This window comes from Orbicella faveolata, unplaced genomic scaffold, assembly GCF_042242905.1.
Source record: "Orbicella faveolata isolate gen_17 unplaced genomic scaffold, um_ofav_v1 contig_48, whole genome shotgun sequence".
In the NCBI taxonomy this organism is placed as follows: domain Eukaryota; kingdom Metazoa; phylum Cnidaria; class Anthozoa; order Scleractinia; family Merulinidae; genus Orbicella; species Orbicella faveolata.
In genome coordinates, this window is record NW_028301578.1 from 611,039 (window position 1) to 636,041 (window position 25,003).

The 25,003-nt window shown below is 47.2% G+C and overlaps 6 protein-coding genes across 6 annotated transcripts; 2 read left to right on the plus strand and 4 right to left on the minus strand.

Moving 5' to 3' along the window:
- The first annotated feature begins 4,408 nt into the window (after positions 1–4,408).
- LOC149095811 (uncharacterized) lies at positions 4,409–12,463 on the plus strand. The gene is made up of 5 exons (XM_089281731.1): positions 4,409–4,617; positions 4,845–4,913; positions 5,162–5,335; positions 6,055–6,156; positions 6,341–12,463. Exons 1-5 carry the CDS (start codon positions 4,615–4,617, stop codon positions 6,434–6,436), a joined length of 444 nt encoding a protein of 147 aa, XP_089137857.1. The 5' UTR covers positions 4,409–4,614; the 3' UTR covers positions 6,437–12,463.
- Positions 7,405–10,724, minus strand: LOC149095812 (uncharacterized; the record flags this gene model as incomplete). The annotated part of the gene is made up of 4 exons (XM_089281444.1): positions 7,405–7,477; positions 7,957–8,195; positions 9,449–9,585; positions 9,701–10,724. Coding segments are annotated over 4 exons (1,473 nt in total), but the record flags the coding sequence as incomplete, so codon positions are not given.
- LOC149095813 (uncharacterized) lies at positions 12,384–13,516 on the plus strand. Its single transcript, XM_089281705.1, has one exon. The coding sequence runs from the start codon at positions 12,384–12,386 to the stop codon at positions 13,431–13,433; it is 1,050 nt and encodes a 349-aa protein (XP_089137831.1). The 3' UTR covers positions 13,434–13,516.
- A 3,273-nt stretch (positions 13,517–16,789) lies between these two features.
- LOC149095814 (uncharacterized) lies at positions 16,790–18,216 on the minus strand. The gene has a single exon (XM_089281704.1). It carries the CDS (start codon positions 17,680–17,682, stop codon positions 16,936–16,938), a length of 747 nt encoding a protein of 248 aa, XP_089137830.1. The 5' UTR covers positions 17,683–18,216; the 3' UTR covers positions 16,790–16,935.
- Positions 18,217–19,115: 899 nt separating this feature from the next.
- Positions 19,116–21,898, minus strand: LOC149095815 (uncharacterized protein F54H12.2-like). The gene has a single exon (XM_089281703.1). It carries the CDS (start codon positions 21,196–21,198, stop codon positions 19,810–19,812), a length of 1,389 nt encoding a protein of 462 aa, XP_089137829.1. The 5' UTR covers positions 21,199–21,898; the 3' UTR covers positions 19,116–19,809.
- Positions 21,899–22,510: 612 nt separating this feature from the next.
- Positions 22,511–23,816, minus strand: LOC149095816 (uncharacterized). Its single transcript, XM_089281706.1, has one exon. It carries the CDS (start codon positions 23,724–23,726, stop codon positions 22,686–22,688), a length of 1,041 nt encoding a protein of 346 aa, XP_089137832.1. The 5' UTR covers positions 23,727–23,816; the 3' UTR covers positions 22,511–22,685.
- Positions 23,817–25,003: the final 1,187 nt, after the last annotated feature.

A 25,003-nucleotide genomic window follows, 5' to 3' on the forward strand; every position in this document is an offset into this window, starting at 1 on the left:
TTAAAGTCTGCGCTGAAGAAGAGAGGCGGCCGAAGTAAATCAATCAAAAACGTTATCAAGACTCCCATATTGGATTGAGGGTCAATCACATATTACACCCCTTGCTATTTAAATAGCATTTGAAACTCACAGTTTAAATTCAACTTTTCAAGGAAAGATAACGTTCGGCAAACAAAAATCATCTTTATCAAAGAATAAAAGGGAAACTTTGATTAATGCATGAATGCCTGGTTTTTTTGGCTACCTCATTGAGGGAGGCAGCATGCATTTTCGTGGAGTACACAACGAGGAGAAAGTTAATCGAGCAAAGAAATATTAGTTTAAAGCGCTTGGAAATGCCATTTCCCTGGCATTATCCACAGTACAGTTTCTAAAATCAAAACACGTAAAAATGTTGCGTATTTAGTAACTTGTGCTTCCTGAGTATGCATCAACCGTTGAGATAACTGCGGATGATTTTAATAGGGGAGTCAAACCAGCCAATTTTTAAATCAACTGTTTTAAATCTTTAATAATCTCTAATATTCAAGTTTTAATCTTTACTAGTTAAAGATTCTTTTGGGTTCATTTTAACATAGCAGGATTTTCGAATGACCATGATTTTAAAAACTGCCTGAAACCTGAACGTTAGAGAAAAATAGCCTATGGGAACGTGAAGGCAAGTGCAAATGTATGTTCCGACTGACAGGCTGCTGGAAGCGGGCAAACGACAGCAGGATTGGCCACAGGACAAGTTTTCCCGCCATTTATTACCTTTTCTGTTTCTCTTGTGAAAAAAAAAAACAAAAACAAAAACAAAAACAAAAACAAAAACAAAAACAAAAACAAAACACACACACAAAAGAAAGAGTAAAAAGCGCAGAATTATCAATTCCATTTGTTCCATAATATTATTAATTATCGGGTGTTTAGATGTTCACTAAATCAGTCCATATTAATTATTTTATCATCATTATTATTACTATGATTATTATTATTATAAATATTATTACTATTATTATTATTACTATTATTATTATTATTATTATTACTATTATTTTCCCGACAAGTCGTTTGTCACTATTTACTTTTGTGTTACAATCTGGATTACCACTATCAGGTATAAAAATGTACTGTTTAACTTCGCGTTTAGCAGATTTGATCACGCTTATCTGAAATGATCAAGGAAAGCAAAACTAATTGAACTGATAAGGCATTGAAATATCGAATATATCTAAAGACGTGCGAATAGTTGCACAAAAATGTATGGCGACATGCAAAACTCAAATACAGCGTCGTTACAACTGAGACACGTGGTGCCCTGCCAAGCTGATGACCTTTTCACGGAAGCATATTGAACAAACAAAACACTGGTAAACAGTTAGTTGTTTCAGCGTTAGTTACGGCAATAATGGCACGTATCAAATAAGGAAATTGAAGTTCGGTGAATTGATATTTCCTCTGTTTTTCAGAAAGAGCCATTTATTTTCCTCTCATAGCTACCTCGTTCTAGTTCCTTCATGCGTCGCTTTCTTTCCCTTGAGGTGAGACAAAGAGGACAAAAGCGAGTAAACTTTGTTGACTGTGAAGGAGAGAGAAGCTTAGACAGCTTTTCTCTTAACTTTGATTCAAAAATCTGACAACTTGTTAAGTTTTATCTTTTCAAATTTTCTTTACTTTAATATAAACTTCTTGGATACATATGTCTACAAACATCATCGATTAGCGAAGGCATTAAAAAGCCTAAATTTAAGCCAACTCGTGCACAAAGTTACACGTCCCGTGAGCTCAACTTGTCTCGACCATGTCTACACAACGCATCCTGGTTTTGTTACTGAAATCTCTGTACCAGATATTGGTCTTTCAGACCACTTGCCAGTTTTTATTAGACGTAAATACTCCAAAAAGCAAAGAGATCAAACCCACAGTACCATAGAATATCGTGACTTCAAAAATCTGAATACAAATGAACTATTACATGATCTACAATGTGCCCCATGGGACATTGCCTTTGTTTTTGATGATTTAAACGATGTTTTGATTACAATGGAAACAATGCTAAATGACGTTTTGGACAGGCACATTCCACTAAATTCTAAACGCGTCAAGAAACCGAACCAGCCTGCTTGGATGACTAAAGAGATCTTGTCGTCTATGAAAACAAGAGACAAGCTGTTGAAAACGGCGCGAATTTCAAATCTGCCTGCAGACTGGGAACGCTATACGCATGCAAAGGGTAAAACTACAAGTCTCATCAAAAAAACAAAGAGAAGTTTCTTCCGCAAGAAAATCGACGAAAACAAAGGAAATCCAAAAGGAGTTTGGCAAGCACTCAAAACATTAAGTGGGACTAGTAAACCTCGAGTTCGCATCGATGAATTAAACACAGGAAACAACATCATTAGTGACGAAGCTTCCATTGCAAATGAGCTTAATCAGTACTTCGTAAACATCCTAGATCAAATTGGCAAGGAAAACGACGCTGGCGTAGAGTTTGATGACACCAAGTTGAAAAATTTTGTCTCTTCGCGATTGAATGATAATGTGGCTTTCAACATCCCTCCAATAACGCCTAAGCAGATCATTGACACCATAGGGAAAATCGCTTGTAACAAGGCCTCTGGGCACGATGGCATAAGTATTCGTGTACTCAAAATTATTGCACCAGCGTTTGCAAGTCCATTATGCAAATTGCTGAACCTTTCAATATCGACAAACAGTTTTCCAGACCGTTGGAAAGTAGCAAAAGTTACACCACTGCACAAGGGTGGCGCACGAAACGATATCAACAATTACCGCCCGATATCAGTTTTACCTGTCTTTTCGAAGATTATCGAAAAACACGTAGCCAGCTGTCTTCTTAAGTTTTTACATGACAACAACATGTTATATGAGTATCAATCAGCCTTCAAGTCAGGTTACTCTACAGAAACAGCTCTAATCAGACTTACGGATCACATCCTGAAAAACATGGACAATGACGAAGTGACCGGTCTAGTATTTATAGATTTTCGTAAAGCTTTTGATGTTATAAATCACGAACTTCTTCTAAAAAAGCTGTCTATTTACGGTGCAAGCCCTCCGTCTGTTGCCTTGTTTCAATCGTACCTGTCTCAGAGAAAGCAATTTATCACATTAGGGAAAACCACATCTGAACAGCTGACTATCAGACAGGGCGTTCCCCAAGGATCAATATTGGGACCGGTGCTCTTCCTCCTGTTTGTCAATGACATGCCTCTAAACGTTCACAAGTCAACTATGGATATCTATGCAGACGATACCACCTTGTCTTTAAGCTCAGACTGGAAAGCTATTCCTGCACTAAACAAATCATTAACAAAGGACTTGACAGAAGTTGAGAAATGGGCTAGTGAAAACAAAATGTTTATAAATACCAAGAAAACCAAAGCGTTGTTGGCTACGGGAAAGCGTCTGCGCAGACGTATAACCCATGACGCAGGAAAATTTGAAGCTAGGATGCAAAATGCAGAAATTGAACAAGTTGGTAGCCATAAACTTCTTGGAGTGATAATCGACGAGAACCTAACTTACGAAGCACATGTTGACGAACTATGTAACAAACTTTCAAAACGAATTGGTCTTCTACGCCATATAAGCTGCTACTTGAAAAAGAATCAAAAATTGATCTACTATAACGCAGTAATCAAACCACTCTCCATGTATGCAAGCACAGTATGGACATCGTGTAACAAAGAGGCACTCGAGAGAGTTCTCCGTATGCAAAAACGGGCTGCGCGTATTATTCTTGCAGCACAACGTACTAGTCGAACTGTCACTTTATTTAATAAGCTAAACTGGATCCCCTTTTACAAAGAAGTTTATATAAATCGATGTGCACTGGCCTACAAAAGGATAAACAGAACTTTACCTGAATACATGAACACATCTTTAAGGAAAAACTCTGACGTCCATTCGAGAAGTACTAGAAATTGTAATTTAAATTTATTATGCCCCTCTCACAGAAACGCCTCTGAGGGAGGACGCACTTTCGCCGTCAGAACTATTAAAGATTGGAACAGTTTACCCCGGTCTTTAAAAACAGAGAAGTCCGTTAAATCGTTTAAGGCTAAATTATGTAATACTATTCTTAACTCTCAGAAAACTAATGGAATTTTTTGACTCTTATTATTCGTAGTATATTTGAAATTGTAAGTCCAGTTTATTATTTGTAACCATTTTTAATAGTAACTTAATTAAGTATTTTATTGTAAATAATATCGTATTTTAGCATTTTATTGTAAATAATATATTTTTAGCATTCTGATTATTTTAAGCTGAGGGCCCCAAGTTTATCAGTAACTTAAGTTACTGTCACGGGTCACCCTCATTAAATAAAGTCTTTCACTTCACTTCACTTCATTTCCTACCCCGTAAATTTGTGCCAGACACTTGTAAGCAATTTGTAGTTTCAGCGTTTAAGGAAATCATCATCTGTTTCCTCTGTTGCTAAACAGGTTATTCTCGCCTCGCAGTTGATTTTTATAGATTATACTTTTGAGTTTCTTGTGTCATTTCCTTTTCAGAACAGGATAAAAGCGACGAAACGTTCCTATGAAAACAGTTTGTTGAGGTGGGAGAAGCTGACTGCTAAAGTGCCTTGAATTCGCTGCCACGATGGTAAGTCGATCATCATTATAAATTTATCCTTGACACATTTACAGCGTAGCAAACTTGTAGACACAGTTGGTGTTATCAAAGTTAAAATGAACCAACAGAAATATTATAATTTAACTTGAAAGACTAGTTCGTCTTCTTCTTTAGAGGTCGTGTCTGGCGAAATTAGATCAAGTTCTTCATTATCGCAACTTTTACGGTCTCATTCTCAGGTTTTTATTTCCTTTTAGAGTTTTTCATCTGCTGTGATCGTTTCTATTCTGTTTTTCTGCATCTCTGACGGAACTGGTGCTTCGGTGGTAAGTTATTATCTGATTTTTCATATCGTAATCCACAGAGAAGTTAGTAACTTTCGCCCGGAAGATGAGATAGTTTAGTTCTTGTCGATGCCTTTTTTGTTCTTTAGTTTCAGTGAGATTTGGAGTTGAACAAATCGTAAACCGGCTCTACAAGCTAGACTAAGCAATCTAGGACCACATAGAGATTAAACCCAGCATGGCGTAAGAATCCATTAATTAAGGTCGGCGCGAATTTCTTTTTTTGACAGATTCCCTCTGAAAATACAGTGAGAAATTCGGAGGAGTTCAACGTTCACATTGTGGAGAGAGGAACAAAGTATGTTGAGAAAATTGCAATTGACGAGAAAAATGATCTTGAGTTCTTCCACGTCCCAGCTCACAATGGACTCACTGAAGCCGACTACCTTTATGACTTCAAAAGTGTAAGTGTGTAAATTGCTTTGTACCGAATCGACCTGTGACGCAGTATAAATGAAGTCAAGCAGCCACCCTTAGGCAAAAGTTGCCAGCTGTTATTAAACGGGTTAATTATATGGCCAAGCGTGGTTCATGTGGACTCGTGGTTAATTTAACCACATGGTATGGGGTGCTAAGGATACAGCTGGTTCAGTACTTTCATGCTTTAGCTGCCAAATGCAAGAGCTACTTAAAATTTACGAATATTCTCCTTTTACTTTAGTATGAGTATATTTCTTTTTCCTGTTACTGACACGTTTGTCACGAAGCAAGTATTGAATATTTACGTCGCAAACATAAATTCGTCTTGTCATGGGAGATTTGCTAGTTAAGATGTATGTTCGCCAAGAGGTACAACATTATTGACCCACTGAAAGTTTTACAAAGCCTCTAACGCTTATTCCAATGATTGAGAGTTTGGCTCGGAGCGAAGGCTGGATATTCTCATTGCAAATCAGGAAACTGCCGCAATTTGCGAGATTTATATGAATAGGTACCATCGTGTCATTCGCGCAATACGTCAGCTTTAAAATTGCGGGAGGTTCAAACGTCTTTTAACTGTGCAACTATACCAACATTTTCTCGCCTCGATAGTCAAAAGTGATCATAAACACGTGCTTCTGGTCAATTGAGGACGTCCTTTCTTCAGTGTATCATGCTAACTAATGTCACTTGTTCTCTCTAGAAAATTTCAGTGCGTCGAGACAAAAGTAACGCCACTTGTTATTTGGGGCCATTGCCAGACGACTTGCCAAAGCCCGCTGACCTAAGGACTGATTTACAAATGGTACGAATATCACTGAAAAAGTTGCTAGATAAATCTGATTGTCCAGCATGAATTGGATCAATGTGGTTTATATATATGCTGTTAAATATTTTTGAGAGGTGGGAAGGGGAAGGGGAAGGAGGGCCTTATTATTCGAAACTAAAAGGTAGCCAGTGTTGAAAAATCTCTTTTACCATGCCCATAGGTATCTGAAGCTCCTTCCAAAAGCTCGGTCATTGTCCGAAAGTACTGGTCTGTTTCAGAAGAGGTCAGTAGTCATATACGCTCGTTGGGGCAGTAACCAATCAGCGTGCAGGGATCATACCACGTGACCACTATTTTCCCATACATTCTCTTAAATTTGTAAATCCAAGATGGCCGATATTCGCGAAACCTGGCGCATGCGCAGATGGGACAACCTGAAATCGAGGTTGTGACGCGCATGTCCAAATAAGGCGACAGACAGGAAGTGAGTTTCAAAAAATGATTTTTATTGATTTTACAGGAAGTAAAAATTACAATGGTGTGTATCCGTATGGAAACGACATGAAAGTGTTCGTGTCTACGACGCGTTTGTCGAAGACGAGTCCGTAGCGTTTAGTCCGTGTGATGACTTTGAGATGTTTGGTGGCTGGGTTTCTCCAGAAGAAGTTGGGGTTGACGACATTGATGTTGCGTCGTTGCTCTAGAGGTTGTGTGAGTTCGTCGAGTAGATTTTGTCTCATGACGTCATAATTGAGTTGGCGTGATCCTCGTACATTGAGTGAGAAGTCTCGGACTTTGCAGCAGACTTTGCCTTGGTGGGTTTTGTAACCGTAATTTTTGGGTCCAGCGGCGGTGAAATCGACGATGAAATCGCCGTCGTCGAGTTCGTTGGTCATCTCGCCCAGGTAATCGCCTAACGGTACATCGGCTTGACCTGGTTTGTGCGAGTAGACGACGGAATCGGTGTCAAAGTAGAGAACTTGTTGCTTTAACAGTTCCAGGTAGCTGTATAATTTGAGCCGAGCCCAGCAGGTGGTGAAAGCGGCGACGAAGATGTTGACTCGTCCGTTATCGGGTTGATTGTCTTTGAGTTCGGCGTGGACGACCTCTAGGGCTTCGTCGTTGGCGATTCTGACTTGTCGTATGTCGTTGAAGGGATTGGAGACGAGGTCGAAGAGTTGCGTGGCGTTGTAGACGACTTGGGTAGTGGGTTTGTGTAGGTTTTCGCCGAACTTGCCCCAGAAGGAGTTGAGCATGAGTTTGGCGGTGGCTTTGCGTCCTGGATTATTCAGGATCATGGTCGGATCGAGAAGGATGCCTTCTTTCTGGTGGTATTGTAGCCTGTACCGTGCCTTGTCTGTGTAGGTGTGACACCAGTTCGGGTAGCCAGCGGATTCCTGTTTGATTTTTAGCCAGGTGTTCACGTAATTGGCGAAGAGTCCTTTATGGCGTTGTTCGGGTGGGAAATGGTAGACTTCGTGGATCTTGATGAGCGTGTATCCCATGACAACGGCTTTCTGGATTTCGGGTGTGCACCAGGTCCCTCTTAGCGTGCGTTGCTCGGCCGTGTGAGGGCAGCGATGTGATTTCTCTAGGAGGGGTTTGGTCATTTCGTGTTCCACGCACGAGCGGCAGAGTGGGAAGGTGAGTTTACCCCCGTGCCGAAAAGGTAGAACGGGATGGTAAAGTTCGTGAGGTGGTAGTATGTCCACTTTGGCCATGCCGAAGTAGTGGAGTATGTCTTGATCTTGGGGGTTGACAATGACTTGCGGGTGTCCTACGGGGTATACGCATTCCTTGTTGACCCAGGGGTAGAGCGACGTCACGTCGACGTACTTGACTTGTTCTCCTTGAGCCACGTCGGTCACGTGATGTAGTTTGACGGCGTTCGTGCGCCCTCCGAAGAAGGCTTCTCTGGGATCGAGCGGGTGTACGATTTCGAACGTGTCTAGGAACTGGCGGAGATCAGGGTCGGTTTTGACTTCTAGGTCCCAGTCGCATTCCCACTTGACGCAGAGCTGGTAGCCTTGACGACTGAGAAGGTCGTGTTTGCGGAGTGTGGACTCGTAGACTTCCTGTAGGGTGCGATCGGTGTGGTAGATGGGATATCTGTCTCGTTTTCGGGGGAAACAGCGTGGACATCCGTGCCATAGACATCCGTGGAATTCGTAGACGGTTCGAGTGGTAGGATCGTATCCGTCCACGAGATGATTGGCTAGTCGGATTTCGCCTCCGTTTCGCACGGTGCGTATGCGATCGCCTTGGTCCGTGTGTTGCAACGAGTGTTCTTGCCAGGCTAGCCATTTCAGGGCTTTGACGGACTGATTGGATCGTGCGCCGTGCCATCCTCTCGGGGGTCTGGAGGCGATGGTGTTGAGCGGGACGAGTTTCTTGCGCCAGAATCGGTTGCAGGCGGAGGCGATGGTGACGCATTTCTCCATGGGGTCAAAGTCGGCTTTTTGTTTGAATTCTTGCCGGAACTTTTGACAGCCCGCTTTGAGGAGTTTGACGTCCGACTCGCAGTAGGCTTCCATTTCTTGCCGTAAGACGAAATGGTAGTTATCGTTGACTTTCTCTTGGTACCACTGTTCGAATTCGGCTTTCTTTTTGGCGGACATGCCGTCGGGATCGTACATGTCTCGCGGTGGCATGGGTCCTTCGTACGCTTGGTTTTCTAGGGTGTTGAATTTGTGAGGGAAGAATCCCTTACACAGTTCGTGGATTCCGAAGGTGGCGGGAAAGTTGGCCAGCGGGAACAGGAGAAAGCAGAGGGAATCTTTGAAAGTCAGTCTGTCGGATTTTAGGGACAGTATCTTGGTGCCAACGGTGATTTGGTCTGTGACTTCTCGATGCGTGGCGTAACAGTGTTGTAAGATGAACATCCCGTCGTAGCCTTTGAGATTGTGAAAGAGGACGATGACGTCCCGATCGTCTCCGTCCACGTCGACGGCGAGGGACTCGAGGTGGTCGAACATGTCGGCGGTGCGGTTGGGACCGTAGAAGGAGCAGAATTGCTCCTCTTCATCGTCTTCCAAGCAGAGTAGAATGGGTATCTGATTCCCTTCGGCGTCGGTGATGGCTTCGTAGTCGCAGTACACTTGAAGGGGCGGGTCTCTGGCTACCCAGACGCGCGTGTCTGGATCATCGGGTTCGGGTTCTTCGAAGGGTCGACCGTTGACTTCGTCGCGCGGCACGCGTTTCTTTTTGGGCTCGTCTTCGTTTTCGGGGATGCGTTGGATGTAACATCGGTGCGTCGGCAGAAAGACTTTCTTTTCGCAGATGTGGCATTCGCCCCATCCGCACTTGTGAACGGGGGTACGACGGTCACCTCCTCGTCCAGTCCTGCGTTTAGTTTCGTAGACGTGGCAACAGTCCGGACACTTTTTGTAAGTGTCGCAGATGGAGGGGATGCTGAAACTCCGCCGTTGCAAGTGGTAGTTGTAGCATTGGTCTCCGAAGAATTTTCTGTGACACAATCGGCAGATGGAGGTGGGTTCGGGAAACTTGCCTCGCGCTAGGGGTCGTTTTTTTTCGATGAAATCGGGGCAGTCCTTTCGTTTGCAGGCGGGGCACCATTTACCGTTGCAGGTATGATTTTTAAAGTCATCGTGGTCGAATCCTCGATTGCATTCGTCGCAGAAGTAGGATTTGCTTAGGAAGCCACTAAACGAATTGCATCCGTCGTAGTGACTGTCTTCTTTGATGAGGCGAATGATCTTGTCCGAGGGTTCGGGTCCCGCGTAGATGAGCATGTGAGGAGGGTCAATAGACATGACTTTGATCTGGTAGCCAGGGAGTGCCTGTTGGAACGTTTGTAGTTCGGGGATGCCACATGGTCCCTCGGGGACGTTGGCTAGACGGTGGAGTTCTTTGGCCAATCGCTCTTGGACGGGTAGTCCCTGTTGGAGATTGTGGTAATCTTGGTCACGCGGATTCCCGTTTGCGTCTACCAGGGCTTTCATGGTGACGATGGCGCGAGCGCAGCAGAGATTGTCTTTGTTTTTGATGGTCACGCGCGACCGTTTGACGATTCCCCGTACGGCGGCACAACTCGGCTTGTATCGTTTTCCGTGCCCACGCCCTGGACCTGGGGTGCGTATGAAAGTGGTTTCCATGGTGAACGTGTCGTCGGGAGTGAATTCTTCGTTGGAGTTGAGTTTGGCCGCGAGAGACTGGAGATAAGTGTCTAGTCTTTCACTCCCTTCTTCGAATTCGCGCACGGTGAAGGTAGTGGATTGAAAGGCGTGCGTGAAGGCACTGGACTGCATGGTGAAATGGATCGTGGAGTTGGGTGTCAGGGTAGGATCCTGAGCGATTTGTTGCTCGATGGACCGTTGAAGGGCCTCAGTTAATTCTTGACCTAGATTGTCCGTGGGAGTCACAGCTCTGTGTTGTCTGAGCGTGGCTTCGAATCGTTGTTTGTTGAGGACGTTTCTCCAGTTACGTCGGGCGCCTACGGGTCTTAATTCAAATTCTAGGAGGGGTCTTGTACCACCACCTCCGGTTTGGATCATCACTCGGTCGAGAGCCGGATCAAAGATCCAGTCGTCATCGTCATCGTCGAAGGGGAAGGCTTCGTCGTGGGTCCGTCTGTTCTGTGAAGACAATGAACACGCAACGTTTTTATTAGTTGTTTTTTACTCTCAGGTTTCCAAGCAAAGTATCTGACAAAAACAATTTTATGTCGGGTATATTGATTAACGCGTCGTTAAAACTAAATCCTAAATGGATTCTCATTTTCGCGTCACGACTGTCGACATAATGACCATATGCAGTAGTGTGACGAGAGACTCTTTCATAAACCTTGTTACAATTACACAAGTTTGCTCCACATTTACGCGTTCGTATTTCTATGTGCCCATACTGCCATTGTTTTTTCAGTATATCGTAATATACAATTTGTTCATGAAGTTTGTTCAATAGTTCATTGTTCCTGCGGTCGAATATGTACTGCCAGGTTGCCAGGCAAAGTATGTGACACTGTATCTCTGTTGGTAGTCGGTCCCAGTAACTCTATGAAAAGAAGGTGACGAACAAGGCGTGACAAAGATGTCGTGAGAATTTGTAACCACAAAACACAACGAAACAAAATCTCAAGTCCAAACGGAGGTAGAACTCTAGGGTAAAGGAGGCGACGACGAGTCTCAGTTCCATGGTCAGTTGTCTAGGGAAGCAACGAACGTGGTTAGATAACACGGTGTGTGACAGATTTGACAGTGCAACTTCTCAGCGGTCACTCCCCTGTTCATCAACTGATCATCGAGTTCCCTGGCGAAGCAATCGAAATGCACGTAGTAACGACAGCACTTGGTACGAGCGCAGGTTTCGGTTCTAAGGATGACTTTCTTACATAGGGTGCATGTTATACTCACTGCTTCTTCTTCATGTTGATCCATCTGTTGGTTCATCTCCTCGTCGGTCAGCTCTTGTGCCATGATTTTTTCCAGCGCTCGATACAAGTCAAAAACTCAGAGTGACTTGAACGGTTCGACTCGATTTTTTATACACACGGTATAATGGTGTCCAGTCTCCGACCGAGTGGGGGTATACCCCCCTATCCCCTGGGTCGGTGGTAACACGTGACTTGGTCTCGATCTGTGATTGGTTGGACGGATCTAAGGATGACTTTCTTACATAGGGTGCATGTTATACTCACTGCTTCTTCTTCATGTTGATCCATCTGTTGGTTCATCTCCTCGTCGGTCAGCTCTTGTGCCATGATTTTTTCCAGCGCTCGATACAAGTCAAAAACTCAGAGTGACTTGAACGGTTCGACTCGATTTTTTATACACACGGTATAATGGTGTCCAGTCTCCGACCGAGTGGGGGTATACCCCCCTATCCCCTGGGTCGGTGGTAACACGTGACTTGGTCTCGATCTGTGATTGGTTGGACGGATCTAAGGATGACTTTCTTACATAGGGTGCATGTTATACTCACTGCTTCTTCTTCATGTTGATCCATCTGTTGGTTCATCTCCTCGTCGGTCAGCTCTTGTGCCATGATTTTTTCCAGCGCTCGATACAAGTCAAAAACTCAGAGTGACTTGAACGGTTCGACTCGATTTTTTATACACACGGTATAATGGTGTCCAGTCTCCGACCGAGTGGGGTATACCCCCCCTATCCCCTGGGTCGGTGGTAACACGTGACTTGGTCTTTGCACTGTGATTGGTTGGACGGATCTGCGTGAAGCGAATCCGCGCCGTCCCCGATCTTCACTCTGAGTTTTTTAACTTGTATGAGCGTCCATTACAGAAGACCATGCCTGCCCGCTCCGCTGCAGCATTGAAACGAAAGAGAGTGAGAACAAGAGAGTACGTGCGAGAATGGAAAAAGAAAAATCCGGAGAAAGTTCGCGAGCAGAAAAGACGGTATCGTGCACGAAACCGGGACAAGATGCGTGACATGGTGCGCGACGCATTGAATCGTTGGAGAAGGAACAATCCAGAGCAGGTGAGGGTCCAAAAACGTCGTTATAGGGAGCGCAAACGTCGCTCCCTTTTACCTGGAACACGACGTAGGAAAGAGTACGAGTGTGAATATGATCCGGATGAAATTCTTCGGGGTTTGTTTGGAGTTCGGGTTGTGCTAACGGATTTCAGGGGAACACTACCGCCATCCAACACCACGACCACCGCCGCTAAGAGCACTACCACCACCATTACCACTGCAACACTACCGCCACTATCGACATTACCACAAAGAGCATTACCACTAAGAGCACTACCGAACACCACGACCACCGCCGCTAAGAGCACTACCACCACCATTACCACTGCAACACTACCGCCACTATCGACATTACCACAAAGAGCATTACCACTAAGAGCATTACCACTAAGAGCACTACCGCCATCCAACACCACGACCACCGCCGCTAAGAGCACTACCACCAATACCACTGCAGCACTACTGGCATTACCCCCACCGCAACGCCGTGGGAGGCGGTTGTCTTATTCCTCCTCTGACTCTGACTCTGAGCCTGATGAAGGGTTGGTAGCAGAGTTAGAACGCATGTTAGCGGAACCCGAGGATCCTGTAAAACGGAGACTTGAAAAGATCAGGAAAAATAGGAAGGAAGCAGAAGAAAACAGAGTAAGACGAATGCAAGAAAGACGGGAAACAGAAAAAATGATAACTGAAATAGCTGCTGAGCTTGATAAGATGTCGTTTATGTTACACGACATGGGTAGATGGTTTCAACAATTTGAACGCGAGGATAAGGTAGAGCAGGCTACTCAGTTTGAATATTCGCGCAATGTATACATTACCGCCGAACTTATGGATCAGTTGGAACACTATTTAATTTAGACTTGAAGAGACTCTTTTTTGAAAAACAACAAAGCGTGTGTAACTTTAATTACAACAACAATAAAAAGTTTTACAATTTCCAACGTTTCTTGGTCTGCATGATTTTCTTAACAATGCGTTCTGTCATGGTTTTACGTCCGGGTAATTTGTCAATGGCCTGGATCATCTTGGTGTCGGCGTTCCATTTGTCCTGTAAGTTCTTGGCCCTGGAATAGTCAATGTCGTGTTGTTTGGCCAGTCGGTCCAGACGGTTGATCCCGGGGTCTCCACGCGCCAGACGTTTCTTCAGTTTGGTACCAGGTCCCATGTACTGATAACCGGGCCAATGGAACTCGATCCCGGTCTTGCCCAACCATTTTTGGATGTCGAACCCATACCCTCGTTGACGTCGACGTCGGGTACTTCTCCTCGGGGGTGGAGGTGCCTTTTTCCTCTTCTTAATCCGAGTCATAGTCTAGTCCCCTTCTCCAGGGGTCTTCGAAATCTTCCCACCCTGCTTGTAACTTTTCTGCGGCTGACGGTTTGGCCTTCTTGTACTTCTTTGACTTGCCTTTGGGACTGTAACCACCGTCGTCGTAGTCGATACTGAGTGATTTCAGTACACGTCTGGCTCTATCGGAGATGGGTGCTTTTTTCTTGGACGATAGGGGAGTTTTACCTAGCGTGACCTGTTCGAATGGACTGAAGGGTTTGGGGGTTTTCTTCTCCTTTTTAAAACCTGACGTGGAGGGTATGGGGGTTTTCAGCTCCTTTTTCAGTCCTGTCGTAGAAAGGGGTTGTGGCGGGATGATCACGGGGGCTGCGGCTGGTTGGTTGACTCCCTTGAGGATCTGTTTCAACAGAGTTTCGACGGGTGCGTCGACCATGCCTTCGGGTTCTGTCGTTCCCTGGTACGAGATGGGACCGCTTTTACCCGTCCGTATACGTTTCACCAGTTTCCCTTCCTCGGAGGCGATGGGTTTGGTCATCTTGACGGCCATGCTATCGGGGATGCGTTTGTCGTTCAGGATGAGATGTTCTTCGGCGGCCAGACGTCCGGCTTTGTTCAACAAGGCATTCTGGCTGATCTTACCCTTGTAATAATCTTGCAGACGATTGAATTCTTGAACGGGCACCATCATGACTTCGTTCATACCTTCTGACTCAAGGTCGTGTCAGGAAACTCGGACAATTCTCTCAAGGCCGTCTCGTAACAGTCTTGCCAGTACCGTATGGATTCGTCTTTCTTTTCCAACTCGAGTTCGAGACTTCGAACGGTTCGCTTGCCTTTACCGCACTCCCTGCACAACTCGATGCACCCACCGGGCGGCGTGGTATCTCGTTTCGTTTGACAGGTTTGGCAGAAGTCACCGAACTTTAAAGCCATGTATTCTTGATACAGGTCGTGGTACCTCTTGTTCAAGAACTCGTACGAGTCTTTCCATCGGGCTTCGCGACGATTGGCGTCTTGCAACAACTGCACGAGTTTAGGAATGGTATTGTTGGACTCGTCTTCTCTCGGTGGGAAATTGGGTATGACGTCGATCCCCTCCAGCGGGTAACCGTCCTCACTGCGTCCTTTCACCGTACACAACATGCTTTGAAACAACCGTGCAAACCGCTCCAGAACCCCGCTCCGTTTTGGGTGAGGAGATGTTCTCTTCGACGCTTGAGAGAGTTTTTGCGTCTACCCACTTCGCGCAGAACCCTTTTATGTCTTTTCAGTTTCCCATAAGTCGTTGCGTTGATGGGGATCCTCTTTTTCAGCAAATTGAGAACCATCTCGCTGATGGCGTTGATCTGATCTTTGTCGGCGATTTGTAACATCCGTTGACGTTTGTTCCGATTGGCTTCTTTCAGGACGCGCGTCAGGAAAGGACGTTGTCGTCGTAACCGCTTCATCGTGGACTTATGCACACGAGTGGATTGACGTACTCCTTTTATCGCTTTCCTCGACGCCTGAAGGCCGTTTGAAAGGGTATCCTGCGTAAGACTCTTTCGATCTTTCCCCTGTTCTTATGGATATGTCTGTCCATTAAACCGAAGGGTCCAGCCAGAGCACCCATACCCGCTGCTCTCATCATACTCGCCAAATCACCCCCTTTCTGTCTCCTTCTTCGTCTCCTCCTTCGGGCTGTCATGGTGACGAGTGAGGTGTACGACGGCTAGTCTCGTCCTTTTATTATTTCACATGATGGAGCATCGGAACTCTTCGCCCTTGTGTGGAATTTTTTCACCTCGTCTCATCCGTTCCTGCATCCTTCTGGTATGCGCCCGTTCTTGTCTTTCTCTCAGGCTTCCGATGCCTTTGGTGATACTCCAAGCCGCCTTGGGTAAACCCGCCACCACACTGACAACCCCTTCTCCCCTTTGGTACCGTCTTCTTTTAGTGGTTTTACGTCTTTTCGAAGACGTTTTCTTTCTCCTTGACCTCTTGGGCATGTTGGTTCTGAATGAAGAGGATGACCGCGATGTCATTTTTTTATAGCGACACGTGACGAAATCGTAGGGCGTAGTCTCGAACGTATCGGTCGTACGTGGGAGATGTGAAATCCGTCACCACGTCGTCCAACGTTTGCATCTTGGTCAAAAACCCATCCAATTCCTCCACGCCACCCAAAGCGTAGTTCCTCAGTTCAGTCAGCGTCTTTTCGTACGTCGTGTAAGCGAATTGGGCCATGTCCATCTTGAACGAATACTTCTTGAAATCGTTCCATCCTTTCAGTAAGGTGGCGAAAGCCGTCATTCCTACCACCGTGTACCCATCTTTCCACACGGATCCCAAGACGATACTCACGGCCACCGTCAGTAAGGCCAGTCCGTTGAGAATGGCGTTGCACAATTTGTAGTAACCGAACATCTGTCTTCGACACCACCAATACTTGTGGTAGAAAGCGTACAAGACGTCCAAACGTTTCAGGGAATCCAAATCCACCACGGTGTTGAAAGGTTCATCCAATAAACAGACCGAAGTACTCATGACTCTTCTCTAACCAGTGCCAAACGTAGTCTGACTTTCTGTCGGGACGTTCGATCCTTTTAGCTTGTTGCTTGTATTCCCAGATCTCGTCCTTGAAGGTGGTTTCCACGGATTGGTTCAGGATGTCCTGGACTTGTCTGTAACTATCGCACTCGTCCGCGATACGTTTCATGTCTTCGTGATCCATGCTGGTCGCATCCCAGTAAGAGCGAGAGCATCGGCATAGATGCAAAAAGTAGGGGAACCACTCGACTTCACTCCTCAACATCTTGATTCGAATGGTTTTTCATCGGCGAGGGGGTCGTCTTTTCTTAAGTCTCACAAGTCTTCGTATCCCGCGACCCACGCCCACTCCCACACCACCAATGGTAGCGGCGGTCCCAGCTCGGATGCCTGTTTTCACGGCGCGGCCGCCCAACGCTTTGGCCAATCCCAAGGCAGCCCCTTTACCAATGGGTAACATCGCAGACAGGGCATTCGCAAGAGCACCGCCCCATTGCTTTCTCCTTTTCGGTCGACGACGGCGTCTTCTCATGGTTGTTCTCAGTTACGCACACTGGTCGAATTGCGTGTGACGGTAGGACGTTGTCCGTTTTTATAGGTGCTCGTAATCGTGTTGGTGGTCGTGATGCCCGCAATGCGACGACCCGCGGCCGTCTGTTGTTGTTGGCGCAAAATCTCTTCCAATTGTTGTTGCATCTGGGCTTGGTCGAGAACACGGTCTCCTCGCCTCCTTCTTCTTCCTCCGCGACCCGATCGAATCGACGAAGGCGGTGTGGAGTCACTACCACTTCCGCCTCCTCCACCTCCACCTCCGCCTCCGCCTCCACCTCCGCCTCTGCCTCTGCCTCTGCCTCTTCCACCGCCGCTACCACTAGCGCTACTTCGTCTGCGGCTTCCGGAATCACTGGAGGACGTCGGTGTATTTTGACGTGGGACGCGTCTCGGTCGTTTCCCTCCTCGAACGGCTCGTGCCAAAGGTGTGGACATTGTTATCCTGGGTGCCCCGACACCTGCCGTGACATTGGCGCGCGACACGGATCCAGCACTGCCGACACCCACCGTGACGTTGGTCTGCGGTGCACCTGAGCCAGCGGTGCCTACTCCGACGGGCGAGACATTGGGCAGGGGCGGTGTCGCCAGTGACGATCGCGGTGAAGGAGGAGTGTTCAGACTCGTACCCACACCCGCTGCAGGCGGAATCGGAGTACTCGTCCGAGCCGGTGTCCCCCAAGGCGAATAATCCTCCAGAGCCGAGAAGTTGAAATCGTCACTACCATAAGAGCTCATTTTTATCCATGTACCTTTCTCTTTCTATCTTCTTCTCGGCGAGTTCTCGTTGTTTATGAACCAAATAGTCGAAACCTTCACCATTATATGCGTTTATGATGGACCGTACTTGACGGTAACTCTCGCATTCCGTGACCTGTCTCATCGGTTCGTAGTCCAGCTCGTGGGGATTCATGCAGTATTTGAGTCTGGTCTTGCATAGGACGATGAACAGCGGAAACCACTCGACTTCGCTCCTCAACATGATGGGGTTGCAAACTGATGGCATCGTACGAATCCTTCGTCTTTTAATACGTGACTGAGGACGCGTTGATCGTCCTGACTGGCTGGATGAAGATCCAGTAGCATGTAACCGTAAGGTCGATCGGTGACCTTTCGAAACGTGTCCAACACCTCTTGCCATTGCGTGGGAAACGATTGCAGAAGTAAATTCCGTATCCCCAACTGATCCCGAGGGTTCTTGAAGGCCGCGATGTAATGTGCGTTGCGGGAAATGGTCTTGGCGAATTTTCCGTTGGGGAATAGATCCTGACACAGGTAAATCACCGTGATGTTCCGATGATGCGAATGTTTGGTGAAGAGATCCAACACGCGCTTGTCGTTACCCCCCTCGTCCATCAGATCGTCCAAGACCAACACACCCCCTCCGGGAAACCATCGGGGTAACTGTTCGCTGTCGGGGATGCCTTCGTAAAACTTGACCCCTCCCTTCTTGAGCTTTTGGAACCCGTCTTGCCACGATCCGTAGCAGTAATGAATACTCTTCGGTGTCTGTTGGAACAAGTCGCCGTTCTCCAAGAGCAGTTTGGTGGTGAACACCGTCTTGCCGCACCCCGATGGACCCGCTATCAACAAACTCGACGGCGTGTGAAATTGAAACGCTTTGCGTCGTTCCATGATCTTGAAATGGTCCATGGTCTCGAGACGCTCCGTTTTTATCCGAACAACTTGGCCAATGGGGTCTTGACGGCCGGGATGCGTCTCAACAGACCCAATAGGGTGACCTTACGATTGAAACAGATGGGTTTTTTCTTGGCCCGACTCCTGATCTTGGCCATGGCCCTCTTGGCAGCGGCTCTCTTGGGACGTCCTTTTTTCTTGGCAGGCGCCGATCTCTTTTTTCGAGGTTTTTTCTTGGCGAATTTTCTCAAATCTCCGAACTTGTCCTCGTACCAATGCCTCTTTTTCATTCTTCTTTTCCTATCTTCCTTCTCGGAAAGCTTCGGCATGGCAGGGGCGGCTCTCTTGCGTTTCCTACGCGTGGTCACAGTCGCCGGTAATGCACCGGTGTCCAGGACGGACGGCGGTTGAAAAGACACTTGTCTTCTGGCGGGTTGAAGTATTTTCAGATTGAGTTGTCGTTTTGGCGGTTGGTTTTTCTTGAAATGAGCCTCACTGGGTTGAGGCGTCTTTCCACCCGCTTTTCCATAGCGTTTTTCTAACCTGGCTATCACGTCGTCCAAATGTCTATGCCCTTGAAACTGAAGAGCCATGACTACCACACAACCTCTTTTTCAAAAATGAACCTCTTTTATTTCGAACAGCTTACTTTATAACAAATGACGCACTCCTCGGGAGGAACCGCTCGTGTCCTGGTGACACGGGGTTTTACAAATCTTGCGCCAGGCCAACTCGTCCACGATCAGACGTTCTACCATGTGTCCTACTTTACGATCGTTCTCCACAAACTCGTTTTTCTTAAAACGATTCAAGAACTCGTTCATGTCCCGACCTTCGGCTCGGTCGATCAGGAACATCAGGGCATAACCGCCGCAACTCTGGCTGAACAGGGACTGCAGACTCTTGCCGTTGTGAATCTGGTACTTGAAATGACGATCCAACCATTCTTGGATCGGTTCGGCGGTTCCGTACGCGTCCAACGGTAGACCGTAACTGTCCAGGATCTCGCACTTGTTCTTGTCGGCCCACAAAGCGATCCAATGCACGCCCGGTTTGTCGTGAGGGTCCGTGTTCACGATGTAAGCGGTCGGTCCTTCTTGAGGGACTGTCCTGGGAAGCCGATCGCAAGGGACCGTGCCGTAAAAGACACAGCGTAGGGACGGATTCGTCCGGGCCAAATGATCCAATTGTATATTATTCAAGGCTACTTTCTCCATTTTTTTCTTCTCATTGGTACACGTCGTAGATGACGACTCGGTTCTCGTTGATCTCCAGCAAATTCTCGAATTCGCCGTACAACAAGATAGTCAGGTTTTCTCCAGGATTGGCTCCGAAATCGATCACCAGACGCAGTTCACCTTCTTGCTTGGGGTTCAACACTGGACTGTCCAAACATCCATTGGCCGTGTTGTCAAATACAAACATGTTGCATCTCTTGCCGTCCCCCCAATCCACTTTTCGGACCATGTTTCCTTTTCCCCTGCACAACGCTCCTGAGGCTTGGAGGAATCTGTAGTAACCTCTCTGATCTTTACTGTCCCCATCGTGATCGAGCTCCAAGGTCTCGTAGGGGTACTCTTCACCTCTCACCAATTGTTTGATGGAAGCCAGATTGAATTTTCCAAAATTGAACGGACTCTCGGTGATGGTTCCGTTGAAGGCCGCTTGTTTCAACAACAACACCACTAACCGATTAGGTAGTTTACTGTGGAAAGGATTGCTGCACTCGAAATGACGATTGTCGTTGGGATGCGAGTAAGTGCGAATTTCACCTCTCACCGTGGGGTAAGTGGCCACTCTTCCTCCTTTCAGGCTGGTCATGATCTCTCGGTACACCGAGGGAGTCACTCTCACTTGAGACAGGAACAATCTCACTTTCACGTCGGCTTCAGTCAGTCTGAGAGTACTAGCACCGTCCCATCGGATGGTCCACAGGGCTGGGGTATTGAAGTACATGTCGATCTGGATCTGCACGCCAGGTAACAGTAATTTGCTGAGATGAAACACTTCCAGGAAAGGTTTGAACCTCAAAGTCACGGCTTCTCCATCCAGAAACTGGGATCGTCCCAGGACCACGTTCTTGAGATCTTGAGGTAAAGCAGTATAGTCAGCGTGAGGAGCGGCAAAATTCAACATATTGGCAGTCAATTCATCGGCATCTCCGTCGTCGGGTACACCGAGACAGTTGTACCAACCACTGGGTGTCAGGATCGATTCACCGTCGTCTCGGTCGTGGTTCAACAGGGTCTCGATGTAGGCTTTGAGGTGGTAAGTATCCGTCTGGGGGCTGATGAGAGTACCATTCAATCTCACATTGATCTGTTTGAAGAGAGTGTGGGCCAGATTATTGGCGAGTCCCATGACATCCGCCGTCACCAGATTCGTGTTGTTACTTTTCTTGACGGTCAATTCCACTTCGAAGAAACTCTCGTTCAAGTCGATAAAGTCTTCTTGAGGATCGACTTGGAAGGTCACGGGGTTGATCCCCGTATTGAACGGGTTGATTCTCACCAACCGTCGAGACGACATGCTGACATCCGTGGGAGGGGTACTGAACATGTTCAGACGAGGGTTACGAACCCCCGCCGAACGGGCATGAGCCACGAGGTCCGTCATCGTCTACGTCGTCGTCGTCTTCGTCTCCTTCTCAGGGCCGACTGCACCCAACGATAGTTCGGGCGTTTTGATCGGGACGGGAAGATCGATCCGCCTTTATACGTTCGTCGTATCGGAATAAGTCTCACGCGCCTCGAGTAAATGGGATTCATACTCCAAAGAGGTCTTTTCTCACTTTTTTCGCCAACGCCCGTTTGATCTCTTGCGTCGCTTTACGTTTCACGGCCCGTGTCGCTCCTCTCTTGACCCCGGCGAGTCCACCTCTCCAATTGGGCTTTCCTCCCTTGCTGCCCGAATTTAAACCTTTCAGACCTTCCGTGGCCGCCTCGGTGATAAAGTCTCGGAGAATGCCGGGACCTCGTTTCTTGACACCTCTCCAAGCCATGCCGAATCCGTCTCCGGATTGCCTCATTTTATCGGGATGAAATCGTACCAACGTTCCACCGATCATTCTTTCTTAAAGTGTAACGTCACGATCGTATTGCCAGGTCCAAAGGTCGTCAGTTCTCCAGTTGTCTCAGCCACTTGCACCTCTATTATGTCAATGACGTCTTTGCGCACGGGAATATATTGAATGTGGTAAGGCTCGAAATACTGAACACCCGCACCTCTTCGAATCAAGTTGACCTCTCTCAGTAAATCCGTGACTTGATTTCCCACCACGCCACTTCTACACACGTCCGAGTAGACGAACAAGGAACGCGAACTGCTTCCCACCAAGGCCTCGAACGCTTTGTTCAGGTTCAGAAAACGCCAATTGCAATAGATGCTGAGTTTCAAATATTTTTGACCCTTAATAGGTAATGAGACAGACCAAAACACAGGAAAGCCATCATCGTCATGTAAGTCAGACACGACGCCAATATCAGGAATTTTATCTTCAAAAAATTCAATCTGTAAGTTAGGTCCCAGACTGTAATTATCTCCATCCTTCTTGATCCATCCCAATTTCTCAGCCAAAGCGACGTTGAACCACAAAGCCGGCTGGTCACTGTAGGGTCTTAAGATGTCCTTATTGTCTGTAACAAGGTCTTCGCCTTCCCACTTGAACTTGACGTAGGTTCTTTTACCATCACTGTTGAAGTATTGGGATCCCAATTTAGGACCATTATTCGCGTAGATGCGTTGTCGCTCGAAATAAGCGATCATGGATTTCATGAATCCAACACCACTCACGTTGTAAAATACCTCCTTGAGGTCTTCAGTGTCGAATGAGGCTCTTCCCACCGTATAGATGTTCGAAGTAGGTTGATCAACTCGTCGCCATAATGTGAAAGCCAATACAACCTTAGCTTCACCTTCTTCATTCGACAGGGATGAGATCGTCACTCTCGCGTCAGGTAGAGAGATGCTACTCATTCCCACTCTCCATCCTCCGTCTCCATTCAGGCGTAAGGGGTGTGGTAACCTGATCTTGAAATGGTTCGACTTGTTGTCCGGGAACTCGCTCTTACTGCTGTGACTGGGTAAGCTGACGTAAAAATCACTCATCCTTTCTTGAAATGCAACGTGATCGTGGTCACGCCCGACGCAAAGTCCACCAGTCGCCCGTCGTTCTCAGATACCTGCGTCTCGACAATGTCCAAAAAGGTCGTGCGCACCGGTAGATATAGGATGTGTCTCGGTTGAAGGTCGATCACGTCCGGATCGTAACGCACTTGTTTCAACAGGTCCGTGACTTGATTCCCCGTCACCATACTCTGTCCCACATTCGAATACACGAACAAGGAACGACGCTCGTGACCGAACGCCTCTTCGTAACTGCGATCCAGGTCCGTGAACACCCAATTGATGAAACAACTCAAATGTAAGGTGTCCGGGTCGATCTTGTAAAATGTCTCGTCCCCGTCATTCTGAGCTATGATCAAGTCCGTGGCCGTGGGTACGACTTCCTTGGGAAATTCTTTCCTCAGGTGGGGTCGCAAGACGTAACCCGGTTGTCCGTTCTGTAATCTTCCCATCTTCACCCATTTCATCTTCTTGGCCAATTCGATGCCGATGTTCATTTGCGGGTAGACGCGTTTACCGTTGATCAGGAGGCTGAGGCACGTTCTCGAATTGTCCAGGACGCATTCTCCATGCTCGGCCCGATGCATGACCGTGTACAGCAATTCGGTGGGATCGTCGGGTTTACTCTTTTTCTTGTACATCGTCACGTCGGCATCCGTTCTAGATCTCAACCTATGCAGGTATCGATCTCGTATCGCGTTCATCAACTCGGTACCGGTCCTCGGCGTGAATTCCAAATCGCTTTCTCGCGTCGCTGAAGAGACCCGGCTGTATAGGTTTATGGAGGCGTTCACCATATCGATCCACCAGATTTCAAACAGAAGAGAATCTTTCAAGTCCATCTTACGCGTCGCGGACGGAAACGAGAGGTCGCTGATACCCACTTTCCATCCCGACTCTCTCAACTGCAACGGGTTCGGCAGACGGTTCTTGAAACTGTGGGCCTTGTTGTCCGGGAACTCGCTCGTGCTGGCATTGCTCATCAGTTGCACGTAAAAGTCGTCGACAGACTCATTCATCCTTAAAGTGTAATGTCACCGACGTCACGCCCGAGGTAAAGTCCACCAGTCTTCCGTCGTTCTCGGCCAATTGCACCTCCACTATATCCAAGACGTTGCTGCGCACGGGTTTATATTGAATCTGAGTCGGTTCGTACGTCGTCTTGAGCGAGTCGTGGGGGACTTCTCTCAAGAGATCCGTGACTCGATTCCCCGTGATGGTGCTACGACCCACATTCGAATACAGGTACATGGGACTCCGAGGCGGAGGGAGGTCCGGATGAACGACGACTCCACGATTGTAGGTCTTGGCGTATTCCTCGTCCAAGTAACTGAAGCGCCAGTTGCAATAGGGACTGAGCTGTAACGTCCCGTGGCTGTCCAAATTCCAAAATTCACGAGATCGATTGCTGTCATGGTTGGTCCAGTCTTTCTTGAAATCAGACGGGACTTTGTCGTTGGGAAAGACCTTGATCATATTCATGTTCAAGTGAACGGAGTAACACGATTCCTCGCGAATCAAACCCAACTTCTTGACCAGTTTAGTACCAAAATACACTCTGGGACGTTTTCTGTCTCCGGACTCGTCGAGGAACGTGTCGGTGTTGTCGATAATCAAATCGTTCCCCTCCCATCGGAACACGGGGTAGTATTTTTTCCCGTTCGGTGCTCGTAGACTTTCACCCTCATGATCCATGTAATGATACAGGCGTTCGTGAAAACGATTGATGAGGTATTGCATGAGAGATCTGCCACTCGTCACTTTGTGTCGGTCACGGTTCAGTTCCTTTCCGCTGACGTAAAATGTGACGGGGTATCGATAAGGACGCCACGTAATCCCGTCGTCTAGCAACCTGAACGTTTCAATGGTCCAGTCCAGGCCAAACACGTAGTCGTCGTCGTCAAAGTCGTGCGCTTGAGGGACTGGTACTTGATGCGGTCGTGACGGAGGAATCGGGTAAGACACGCTCGCCAATCCCACTTTCCATTCCTTGTCGGATTCAAACAGGAGCGGATACGGCAGACGGTTCTTGAAACTGTGGGCCTTGTTGTCCGTGAACTCGCTCGTGCTGGCATTGCTCATCAACTGCACGTAAAAGTCTTTCATTTTTTCGTCTTGGGCTTTTGGGTCACGTACAAGCCTTTTTTATCCACCCAACTGTCGTACTTGACTGGCCAACCTTTCCAACGCACCAAGACTTTATCCCCTTTTCGTTTGACGATCTTGTCGATGCGGAACAGATCGTCGTCTTTCACGTCCACCTTTTGCAAATCTTGCGCGTAAAACGTACCCTCCA

What these genes read in the sequence shown, in the direction of transcription:
- LOC149095811 (XM_089281731.1), top strand. An exon ending in ACCTTTATGACTTCAAAAGT is followed by an intron (nt 5,336 to 6,054) that starts GTAAGTGTGTAA and finishes TGTTCTCTCTAG; the next exon opens with AAAATTTCAGTGCGTCGAGA. An exon ending in TAAGGACTGATTTACAAATG is followed by an intron (nt 6,157 to 6,340) that starts GTACGAATATCA and finishes CCATGCCCATAG; the next exon opens with GTATCTGAAGCTCCTTCCAA.
- LOC149095815 (XM_089281703.1), bottom strand. Translation starts at nt 21,198, where the DNA reads ATGACGGACCTCGTGGCTCATGCCCGTTCGGCGGGGGTTCGTAACCCT.
- LOC149095816 (XM_089281706.1), bottom strand. Translation starts at nt 23,726, where the DNA reads ATGAATGAGTCTGTCGACGACTTTTACGTGCAACTGATGAGCAATGCC.
- LOC149095813 (XM_089281705.1), top strand. Translation starts at nt 12,384, where the DNA reads ATGCCTGCCCGCTCCGCTGCAGCATTGAAACGAAAGAGAGTGAGAACA.
- LOC149095814 (XM_089281704.1), bottom strand. Translation starts at nt 17,682, where the DNA reads ATGAGCTCTTATGGTAGTGACGATTTCAACTTCTCGGCTCTGGAGGAT.